The sequence below is a fragment of the Micropterus salmoides genome, unplaced genomic scaffold (genome assembly GCF_014851395.1).
Source record: "Micropterus salmoides isolate LMB-PRFRI ecotype aquatic unplaced genomic scaffold, ASM1485139v1 Ms_hic_scaffold_13, whole genome shotgun sequence".
Taxonomy (NCBI): Eukaryota; Metazoa; Chordata; class Actinopteri; order Centrarchiformes; family Centrarchidae; genus Micropterus; species Micropterus salmoides.
Window position 1 is genome coordinate 2,579,326 of NW_024040374.1, and position 12,164 is coordinate 2,591,489.

Here is a 12,164-nt window from a genome sequence, read left to right on the forward strand (position 1 = left end):
AGCTCTCTTATTATCTGGTATTTAGTTGATTAGTTGATCTGAAAATTAAACTGATACTGGTTTTAGTTATTTATCAAGTAAAAAGTCTATAAAAGATATTGTTTTTAAGGTTTGGTACTTTTATATCCTTGTAAATTGAAAATGGACTGTTGTTCAAACTGATTAAGGAATATGAATATGTCATTTGGCTCTGGGAACTTGTAGTTGGCATTTTTTTAAATGAATTTTGGACATTTGTTAAACATATTAATTAGTAGAATAAGTGCCAATGAAAATAGTTGACTCTATAATTATAACTTTTAAAAGTTTTCCTTTTTACTTCACCACATTTATTTTGACAGCTAGTTAGTTTGCAGATAGGGATTATGCATCTTAGAAAATACAAATGACTAAATTGTATTCAGTTAGCTTCTCTTCCACCAGCTAAAACATTAAAATTACTTACATCTTGATGCATAAAGAACAATTCAGTAATTCTTCTTCTAAGTACGTCTTCCAACATTGAACATCAGTTTCTTTCTGTTTACAAATAAATAAAACTTCAATAATGTGCTTGAGCAGAAATCCACATCTGCTGAGGCTGTAATAGGACAAACATCTGAAGGCTCTGAGTGAGAGTGGACTGTGTGAGATTCACGCCGAGCGTTGACCACGTAAGTGACAGGAGACAGATGACATCACAGCCTCTCCATGTCTAATCAGCTCCATATGTCTGCTGGGTGTAAACCAATGACCAACAGGCAGCCAATCACACTTCTCCTCACATGTCCTGCAGCAGAAAGGCAGTGGAGAGAATTGTGGAAAATAGTTTTCATGACAGAGTGGAGAGAAACGAAGAGGATGGTGTAACTCTTCAGTCAATCATCCTGAGTTGGATTTCAAGTCCAAACTAAATTACACAAACAGGACAAGAGCAAACATCACAGGAAAACTACTCGCTATCAGGTTTTTTTTCTCCTGCCTTTAAAATTCAAAATATAGCCTCTAAATGAACTGCAAGACGTTTTAAACACCAAAAAAATGTACCTAGAACAAAATGATTGTGGCTTATGAGCGATAACTTGATAGCAGTATTTTCTGATGGCACGTTTTGTTAGGAGTAGGACAATCATGGTAAAAATGAGTCCGGTTTTGTAGCAGTTTGAATTGTAATCTGCTGGACTTCAGAATTTTTTTTTTTACACTACCACTGCCTGGGCACCAATGTTGAAAAGTTTCAAATTCTAGACACGGTAGCTTTAAAACAAACAGCAGCTGAAAACTGCACCAACAAGAAAGTGATAAACTGCAAAAGTAGCATTATTTCAGATGTTTTTTAAAAGAATTGGTCAATATACAGAATACTGGCAGAAATCTAAGGTGCATTAATAATTTTTGGGGCAGAAAAGCTCAATAAAAGCTGAAAAACACAGCACAACACATATTAAGTTGTTCTGGTTGCTGTGTTAGCTGTAGTGTTAGCCGATTTACACATCCAGCAGACGTGGAGCAACATTATCATCCAATTGGACTTGTGTCCTAATGTGCTCTCATTTGTAGCTCAGCTTTTGGTCTCCACCAACTCCTGAGGGAAATATCTGGCTCTTTTGCTGCTAAATGCTACACTATGTTCACCAGCTCGTCTGTAACTGTAACCTACAGCTGCAGTGTGCAGTGGGCATATCAGATTTAGCAGCTTTAAGTTTAAATATAGCCGTGGCGATCGGGGGCCAAGCAAGTTGTACTACTAGTTGACTACTGGGTGAAATGTTCAACCCACCTGCAACATTTTATGTTTCCAAGATTTAAAGTTTAAGACAAACACTTTTAGGCAGAAAAAATTAAGAAGAAAGTTTCACGGGATCCAAATAAAACAAACAGAGGCCTCAGACTCACTATGATCACCTGGAGATCTGAAGCCTGGAACTTCAGATCTCCAGGGCAGGCGACTTACTGACTGAGCTACTGGTGAGAGGCTGTTTCCACACGCCTTCTCACAAGTTGAGGTAGTGATGTCACGTGCCAGATAGTTTTGCCAGTTTAAGCTTAAAACACTTACAACAGTCAAAATAAGGGTGATACAATTCTGAAAAAAAATCACACATCATTCTGCTGGTTTTGTTGTCAGTTATTTTGGTTGCATTTGATCCAAAACTGAGCAAAAAAGAAAATGTTGTGCAAACAGTAGAAGTTATAGCAAGATACTAAATATCGCTGCAGACTCACCGTTTGACCGATTTAAAAACCCTTTGAAACACTTGATATCGGCCATTTAGAGAGTGTCTGTGTTGATTTTGGTAGGGTTTGAAGAAAGACTTGTGGAGATACAGATGTTAATTGAATAAGCATATTCTGAAAAATATAAAGTGACTGACTTCTGAATTGACCATAGGTTGCAGTGAGGCAAAAGTTAGTCACAAATCAGTGGATGTGCTGAAATAATTTCAACTCTCCAGGACGTACAGGTGATTGTCTTAGATTTTTTTTTGAAGTTTGGAATGAAAAATGTCTAGAAATTTACATTTGTTGTAATAAGCCGCAATGAGTAGTGACCCGAGATCGTTCAAACCAAATTTTTTATGAATCCATCCAGTGAATTATGATGTATGAAACTTTTGCAAGTGTAGCGCCCCCTAGTGGAAGAATATCCCAGGACTGCTCAGCGAAGCTCAGACCGATCATCTGAGCAGACTCGTCAAGTTTGGTTACAATAGCTTAAGCCAATTTTGATTTACGGGCATTTATGTAAAGTAAAAAAAATTTATGAAAAAAGACAAACAGATTGATGTATCAAAATTCTTTCGATAACATTTGATCACCGACGTCCGTAGATGATCCTACCAAAGTTTTAGGTCGATGAAACTGAGACGAGTTCGCAAAATTTAAAGGTGATTGTTATTGCGCCACCATGAGGTCTATGAGCACCATTTTTTTGCCTGAGCAGTAGGTGGGATTTGCAGCCTACGCGCCAATTTTGTGAGTTTTCGTCCAGCAGTTTTTGCTGCCCAAACACTTTTAGCGGAGAAAAACAAGGAAGAAAGAAGAATGACAACAAAAACAACTTTGCTGCTTGGATCCCTAATTATTAGTTCATGTTGACATCTGGGTCAGTTTCACATACATGGTTAAAGGCTTTGAGTTACAAATTAAAAACTTCTGTAATCTTTTGTATTTCAATCAATTCATAATTCTTTCTCACACCAACAATCACAGACATTAATGATCTATGGAAATTAATCTCAACTCAAGGTTTACTAGCTTTTTCAGTAGATTTCAACTGTATCTTGTTGCCTTCCTCTGAGTTTAAGTGAACTTTTACTTTAGCAGAGCTATAACCATGTCAAAGAGCACACTCCATTTGCTGAGGACGGCTGCCACATGTGGTTGAAATCTCCTGAAAAAAGTGAGAGGTGGATCTTGAGTTAAGATCTCTTTTTGTTTCCAAGGTCAAAAAAGAAATTTTACTCTCAATACTCTCAAAACTTTTTTCAGAGATCGGAAAACATTACAGACTTGTTGTCTAATATTATTTAGTTTTCACACACTTATTGTTCAATTTGAGAGAATTAACAGGTTGCAATTTTGTGATTTGATATTTTGCAGGGAAGATCACAGACTGTGCCTTTAAACCAAAAAAAAAAAAAAAAGAAGGAGAGAGAACAAAGGTCAGGGCCATTTAATAGCTTATCTAGATGTCCGCATTGATCTGTGTGACCGACTGTGCTCCACAGTTACATGAGTCATCAGTTTAAATAGCTTAGCAGCTTCTTTGCTGAAGCGACCAAAAAAAAAAACACAGTTTCCAGCAGAAAATAAATTCATGAAGTAAGACGGATGCTCTGATTTCATTTGCTTCCATCTGTCCCCGTTGGGCTTCTTGTCAAGTGCTGTTCATTGTAAACACATTAGCTTTCAATGGCCACAACACGTTTGTGTATTCCCGTATTTAGACAATACAGTGTTAAAACTTCAGCACTTCGGAAAAGAGTGTCAATAAAAACACAAATAAAAAAAACAAGAGATGACAACAGAACAGTTGTCTCGGATTGTCTTTAGTTTGCTAAAAAGTTTCTGTTGTTGGAGCTTTCTCTTTGAATCTCTGTGACCAGGTTGTGGAGTTCCTCCGACAGCGCCACCTGGTGGGGGAAAACAACACAGATAAGGGGAAAAAATCTTACATAAGTATTAAGTGTCCTTTCTGAAATGCGGCTTCCGTGTCTGTGGGAAGGTCTGAATTTCTCTGTATTAATGTCTCCAGTACAGATTTTGTGTTTGTGTGTGAAACTCACTGTGTAAGAGTCTGGCTCCTGCAGCCTCTTATGTCGAGGGTGCAGAGTCTGGAGGGAGACCTGGACCTTTGCTCTAGTTTCTGCGGCGCTGCACAGAGGGTGTGTGACCTAAAAAAAGAGTGCGACACACATTCAGAAAGACTAAACGCCTACATAAAACAAGGCAATATGGTCTTGTGCCTCCCAAAATGTACTTTGTTGTAAAAAATAGTTATCAAATCTGTCTTTTAATTAAGTTTTGTAATTTTTTTTATTAAGATTCTTTTTGGTTTGTAAGGCAGAATAATAGATGTTATTGTTGTTGTAAGCAACTGTGGTTTATTGTTATTTTAGATGCTCTGCACACGATCAGTTAAACAATTTTATATATTTTGCTTCTGGATGACTTCTTGTGCTTTTTTTTGTGTAGGTGCGTTTTTCCTGCATTTCCTTTCTAAAGCTGCCACATAACACCCTTGAACTCACTGCTTTCAGATGTGGTTTATGGTATAAGTGTAGCGAAAGGGCAGGGAGCAGAGAATCCAAATTGCAGACTTTATGGGTGCGTCCTCCACATAAAGTCCAGAGTGTCTACTGCTGTCTGATATATTAAGTCTTTATACAGACTTCCAGTCCACTTCTGGTGTATAATTCACCAGACTTTGCTCAAATGAACAACAGGCATCATGAAGCGGCAACTAGTCTACTGATATAGGTTATGGTTTGAGGATCACAGCCCATGCTCACTTGTCCTTTGGTAAACACTTCCTGACGCAGGCAGGTGACCTGAGCTGGAGTGACTGAGACAGAGGAGTTATCACTCCCAAGAGGGTAACAGCTCAGGGGGACTCCGGCCTCTGGAGGAGACTCCACCGCGAGACACACCAAGTCCTGAAAAGGATGGCCTGCAAACGAGAAAGAGTGAGAAGAGTGAGAAGCTGTAATGTGTGCAGCCACACTGGAAGCCCTGCGAGGCTGTAATGCTCATTATACAGGAGGAAACCAACGACCCATGTTGCTACTCTTACAGCCTACCACTTCTGAAGAAAGTAATGGGAAATTTATGACGAGGTTGGTGCCGATAGAAAAGCCATTGTGTTACATAAATCAGAAGGGTTTATTTTCCAAACAGGACATCTAAACTTGTTGGGCTCAGCTCCACACTGTCAGAGTTGGATCAGTCTAAGCTGTACTTGCTCATCAGAGCATCACGGGTGGGTGAATAAGAAAACAATCTATATATGTACTATGTCAGTTCTTATCCTAAAATTGTCTAGAAAAACAACAGAACATTGTTAATGGATAAAAATATGTTTGTTTGTCAGAAACCCAGCAAAATAAATTGCAGGAAAATCTTGAGATCATATGAAAATCTAATTTTGCCTTAAAATTGCCAAAAATGACAATAAAGGGATGGTTATCATAAACAGAACAGGAAAATATGTGAAGCTAGACAAATTTACATCATCTCAGCTGTAGCTCTTGAAGATGGCAATGCTAAAAAAGCAGCCAAAACTAAAACAAGATGGTGACAGAAAGTGAAGAAAGTGAAGTTGAATTCTCACCCTCAGAGTCTAGTAGCCTGTAGACGGCTTTCCTCCCAGGGACAGTGCTCTTCTCTGGGTCCTCACTGATCTTCATCCTGGCCCTTCCCCTCACCTCCACCAGCTAACACCCATACAAAAATGGTGCCATACGAACATTCACACACATGACAGGAGAAGTGAGTTTGGGGCATTTGGAGAGACAATTAAGTGCACGTTTGTCTTAATTGTTACCTTATACACACAACCCAGAGAGGGTTGTTTTGTGCAGGTGACCAGATGTGTTCCAACACCAACCACATCGATCTCATTCTCCTGAAACAACGATACACAGAACACGAGGGGGGAAAGCACGAAGGCAGTAAAGATGACAGACAATAAAATGAGCTTCTTGATCATCTTAAACAAGTCACATATTCAGTCAAGTTACCTTCTTGTTAAGCTCAGCCATGCTTTGTTCTGAGATGTTATTGGTCCCAACGATGATCAGTGAATCGAAGGTAGAGATGGAGAAACTGTAGAGATGAAAGCGAGCAAAAGGAAAACATGAAAAAGAAAACTCTGGAGGAGAGAGATATAACAGTAGGTTTTAAAGAAATACCAACGCCCACACAAAGCATGGCACCTTACTCACTGCTCGCCGCAGAGTCTGAAGACACGACGGACATCCACTGACTGCCTGCAGAGGTCCCCGCTGTCCAGGCGAACTCCTACAGGCCTGTAGCCCAGTTCACACAGCGCCAAGGCCACAGCGCAGAAGTTCAACAGGCCGCTACTGAAATTAGACACACACACACACAAATGTCATCATAGGAGGTTAAATGAAGAACATGTTAAAAATAGTACGTCACACTGGGTTTTGGTAAATTATGATATTCCAATATTTTCACTCAATATGATCACCAGGTTGATCAATAATGAAGGTGTTACAGTCTTACACTGTGTCCATCTTGGACGTTGTAAAAAGCACCGGTGCAGTTACCAATAGTGACAGTAGCAACTGGATCACTAATAGACTCCTTGACAGATTCATTGCTCCAGACCCGATTAAACTCAGTGTACACTAGTGACACCTGTTGGTAAAAATAATTTAGTGCAGCAAAATCATTGTGCCTCTGCTACAGCACGGTGGTGAAAGAAGCACACAGATCTTTTAGTTAAAGTGTCGAAATACTCTGCTACAAGTAAAAGTCATTCATTCAGAATTTTACTGAAGTAAAATTATTAGCATCACAATATACTCAAAGTGAAAAAAGTAAAAGTACTTATTATGCAGAATCATTTTAGAATAATAAATATTATTGGATTATAATCAGTGATTCAATAATGTGTAAATAACTTTAACGTTGCAGCTTGTAATGGTGGAGCTAATTGTAATTATCTTATATACTGCTGGATAGCTTGGGATTTTCTCCACAGGTATAAATAAGTCTTATCTTGTTTTAACCTATGATAATACATCATCATTTATTTGTTAATTAAATCTATGTTAATAAATTTATTATAATAATTAATAGGAATACACAAAGTAACGGGTAACTAAAGGTACCAAATAAATGTAGTGGAGTAAAAAGTACAGTTGTGTTGATGCAGGGGGAAACTGAAATAAACAGCAACAACATTAATGTAGTGCTCTTAAATTACAACATCAAACTCAACGCAATAGTTTGTCACCAACCACATGACAAAAGTCTCACTACGTAGCTTCAGCTGAAAGTGTTCTGCATCGGCAGTATCAAAAGTAACATCACTTGTTACCAGCCAACACTGTAGCTGTCGATCACAGGGAGGAAGTTCTGAGGGTAGGCTATGGCGTAGGACAAAAAGGCCGCCAACTCGCCCTCACAGATCCTCCCAGCCTCCGCTCCAAGAAACTCACACAGACGACTCAACCAGCCCTTCGTCAACGACATGAAGTCAACTGGCCCTGGCCCAGGGTCCCCGTTCACTGCCTCAAGAGTCTGAATGGGAACATGAAACAGGGACCAGAATTCACATTTGGGTTTACATTATGAAAGCTGAGCAGAAAAAACTCAGATGTCAGAGTGTCTTTGAATGCAACAACGGAGTTTTGAAAACAGTATATTTGAAACTGGAGTTGGTAACCTGCAGTGCAGAACTTCTATCTCCCCCTTCTGACAATGAGAGTATATACAATATAACTATTGTAGATGATCTAAATCATAAGATGTACCAGCGATAAGCTCGGCTCACGCACTGACTAAACCTATTGATTACACTGTGATTCATGACAGCCCTGAAATCTCACCACCCTCTGTGCAGGTGCCCTAACTAGTCACACGAGGCATAGAAACATTATCCCTCATTGGCTCAAGTTTATTGGACTACACCGAGCCTAGTTCTCTGCAGTGTCCCATTATCAAACAATAACATAACACCACCAAAGAAATAAAGGCGGTAAAATGTTTTCTGTGATCCACAAACGCAATGTTTGCTTTGGATGATAACAGACAATAAAGTGAGCACCCACAATTTGTTCTTAATGAGCTAAAAATATGCCAAAGTCCTGGTATGGTCCTTTTAAGGATGACTGGAGGAGAGAACACATACTCACTTGTGGCCATACCTCCTCCAGGGAGGTAAAGGAAGTGACATACGAGTGCGCCATCGTCCCTGCGACGGGGATCCCAAACAGGAAGCCAGCCTGAACATTACTGGTGAGATCAAACCCTGGGAGACAGATTCTAGTGTCAGTCTAGTGTCTAGTTGTAGTGTTAGAAAAAAAAAAAAAACTTACTGCAAATCGTCTCTGTTGGATTTTGTTCATTTGTTTTTCACATGTTATCATGTTCACTCTTTGTTGGAGACACATTCCACCACATTTCTGCAGGGGAAGTTACGATAAAGTTCAATCAATTTTTCAAAGGTTTCTCAGCTCCTGTGGTTGATAAAGCCCCTTTTATGCAGACGCAGGTCCATGTGCCTCCTTCCAGTGAGAACGCCTACATCTATGCGTGTTATGTTGGGGAGGGAAAGTGCTTATTGTTATAATCCTACATCAAATAGAAATGATCCAGGCCATTTCTCTCTGATGTAGGATTACAACATCATATAGACATAAGTAAAAAATACATATCTCAGGCTTATTGCACTTGCACTCTTGTTGTAAAATGTAGAAGAAATGTACAAAATTTTGACATAGTGAGCGTCAGAATGTTTGACAGACCACACAGCATTCACCCCCAATGTGTGTGTATCGTGAGGCGGTGAGCCCTCCATCTGGTCCCTGAGCCCTCCTGAGGCCCATCTCCAACAGCTTCCTTCTGGGTCCGGCCGCCAGGCGGAATCGAGCAGCGTTACTGCACACCAGACTGACAACAGAGAGGAGGCAGAACAGAAACAGGCTGTTTTATGTCTGGAGCCAAACTTCTACACAGTGATATAAAATGCACAGTTTGGTCTGAAAGCTGTGGCTCATGATTAAAGCCGAGGTCAAAGACTGCACAGCTTCGACTTCTCTGCACTCCCCCCCCCCCCCTTGCTTTGGTTATTTAATTTTTGTATGTTAAAAGGCTCTGTATATGAGATGCTGTACATTAATAGATATTTTGGAGTAATGGCATCCTGAGCAGAGAATGACGTTAATCTGTTTCTGTTGTCATCTAAGCTTCTCTGTTCTTTGTTTTGGTAGCTGGTCTGGCTGCATGTGCATGTTAGTTCACGAGAGTCTCCTGCTGTGAAACAGTTGGCTTTGAGGAGAGCGATATCTCGGCTCTTTCTTTTTCTTCTTCTTTTTTTTTTTTTTTAACCCCGTCCTGCTATGCAGTTTGAGGAGCTGGATACCATGTTGTGACAGATTTTGCTTTAACAAGAGAGTTTTAACATACTCCTTTGTATTCTGTTTTATTCATTTAATTATGTATTTGTTTGTTACCGGGCCAGACGGGCGGGGGGGCATAAGAAAAAAACTGAGGGAGAAAGAAAAAGTCAAGCAAAATAAATAACTAACACAGCACAGCCTTGAGATAGGAAATAACTAAACTGTAAATAAATAACGTATTTATATGCATGAATAACGCACCTACAAGTCCAACCATGGACGACCTAAATTTGTGTGTCTGTGGATGTGTCTGTTTGTGTGTATGTGCGTGGGTGTGTTTCTGCATAAGCCTGTCATTGAATGTAGTTGGTAGTGAGAGTGGGACACGGCATGGACCCCCGGGGACAGCCCCGCCCCGCCCCATGGGAGAAGAGCAGGGAGCTGCGCCAGGGAGAGAGCTATTTCATGGCTATTTCTTTTCTCATGTAAGGATTTATTTCAACCAAACCAGAGCTGGTGATTGTTGGTTTTGTTCTGTCTGTCTGAACCATTCTATCCTACAAATATATACACACACACACACACACACACACACACACACACACACACACACACACACACACACACGGATGTTAAATGTTTTTTTTGTGTGTGTGTGTGTATTGGTGGGTTGTTACCTGGCGTAGTTGACCAGACATAGTAAACTGGTCTCCAGCAGCTGAACCACAGCCAGTGGACCTGCCACCTCCATCAAGGGCACCTGCAGATGATTTTGGGACAAATTACATCCCCTGACTCCCTACACATCCTGTATTTGACCTTTGACCTACAGTTACAAACTGACGCTCACCCTGGCAAACACCACGGTGCCCTCTGGGACGGAGCGGAGTGTAACGCCGGAGCAGTCCAGGCTTCGCAGGAACTGGAAGAAGGCGGGGTCGGTGGCCGGGGGCAGGACGGAGCGCAGGAACTCTACATCTGGATCCACAAAACACAACTGTTAACACCACAGCTGGAACTGCTGTCAGTAAGACCAACCACAGAGGGCATCCTTCATCCTACAACACTTGTGCTCTCACACAAGCACATGTCCTCAATGTACCCTGCCCCTCACATGTCCTGTCTCACCCACACACACACGATTACAATAATAGAGCTAAATCTAATAACTTTCTGTACATTTAATCTAATCCAGGAGCTCCCAATACATTGGTTTAACTGTGACTAAACATGTTTGAGTGGCCAAGACAACTTGCTGACTGCAGCGTGGAAACTATTTAGGTAGGCTACTATTTGACAATGGCTACTCTACAAGAAGTAAGCTATTAAGACTCTTTACCCAAGGAAAAGAGCCAATATACAACAATTTATCAGACAATCTTTTATATTAGTCCTTTTTTAAAATAATTTTCATTTAATTCCATCAGTGCCAACTTGAATTGAGCCTCTTGTAGAAGCAAATGACTCTGAAAACTTTCTTGGTATGCGGTGTGTGCCATGTTGCTTCATGCACAGGTCTTTCCAGCACACAAAGGATTACAGATTATTCTTGTGTGCTAAAGTTCTGAGCTAAATGTCAAAGTTCACTGAAAAACTCCACCGGCATTTATGTTAAAGCCCTCAGAGGGATCGCACAGTGAAGTATTGCGCAACCAGAATGCGTAAATGTTTTTTTGGAGTTTGGATGAAAGCAATGGCATGCCGATCTGATGAAAAATTTGATTTTGTCATTTGCTGCTGTTAAAATAGTTATAGCAATGTAAGATAACCAAGATCAGGCTGACTTTTTCCTCACCTTCGTCTGTGAAGCGAAAGCTGCGCAGAAACAGCAGGCAGTCGTGCAGCCCGGCGAACAGCGAGAAGCCGCCGCCGAACGGATTGTCCCTGAAGAAGAGCTCGAACACGGCGGGCTCCTGGTCCCGGCCGGACCGCCAGTATGCGTACGCCATGGTGAACTGGTACAGGTCCGTCAGCAGCGGGGGGACCCGTTCCCGGATAGACCGCTCCATAAGCCCGCATGTGTTGCTGGACGGCGCTGCCATGTTATTCAAGCCGTGGTTCTCGGTTCACTGATGCAGAGATCTCTGGGACTTGCAGTTTTTCAAAACCCCACCGACTCCTTCACTGTGGCAAACACCCTCAAAGGCAGAACGAGGCGTTTGTTTCCCAGAAACTATACTATGATCTTTTCCACTAAACAAATATTTTATTAGATTACGTATTATTTATAATATATCTTAGGTAGCTGAGCTTTTTCTGATCACTTGTTCATCAAAACAGCAGAACAAAACGCAAACCCAATGCAAACTTTTAACCATTGTATAAAATGTGAAAAAATATAGAAAACGAATGCAAGAAATGTATTTTACTAACAAAAACACTACATAAGGTCTAACTTTACTGTTGGATAGTTTAAAAAAAAAAAGTTCCTGTAGTATTCATGTGGTGTGGTACAGCACCACAGAATATATCCTACCTATAGCCTAGAGTAGAGCCTGAGGTACAATCCTGTGTAAACGTCCCAAAATACCATACAAACCTCCCCAGTACCACAGGAATTTACTACAGGAACATGTTGCACAGTACCGTAGG

General features: G+C 40.7%; 2 protein-coding genes across 2 annotated transcripts in view; both read right to left on the reverse strand.

Moving 5' to 3' along the window:
• Positions 1 to 646, reverse strand: part of LOC119900255 (1-phosphatidylinositol 4,5-bisphosphate phosphodiesterase gamma-1-like) — a 38,828-nt gene extending 38,182 nt beyond the window's left edge. The window contains exon 1 of the mRNA XM_038715049.1: positions 446 to 646. The gene's annotated coding sequence lies outside the window, so the exon portion shown is untranslated. The remainder of the gene's footprint in view (positions 1 to 445) is intronic.
• Positions 647 to 3,500: 2,854 nt separating this feature from the next.
• naprt (nicotinate phosphoribosyltransferase) lies at positions 3,501 to 11,652 on the reverse strand. The gene is made up of 13 exons (XM_038715050.1): positions 11,368 to 11,652; positions 10,423 to 10,550; positions 10,250 to 10,332; positions 8,993 to 9,123; positions 8,367 to 8,482; positions 7,550 to 7,752; positions 6,426 to 6,566; positions 6,222 to 6,306; positions 6,026 to 6,106; positions 5,813 to 5,915; positions 4,995 to 5,152; positions 4,269 to 4,376; positions 3,501 to 4,115 (listed from the first exon to the last, which is right to left on the reverse strand). The coding sequence occupies exons 1-13, from the start codon at positions 11,612 to 11,614 to the stop codon at positions 4,032 to 4,034; spliced, it is 1,668 nt and encodes a 555-aa protein (XP_038570978.1). The 5' UTR covers positions 11,615 to 11,652; the 3' UTR covers positions 3,501 to 4,031.
• Positions 11,653 to 12,164: the final 512 nt, after the last annotated feature.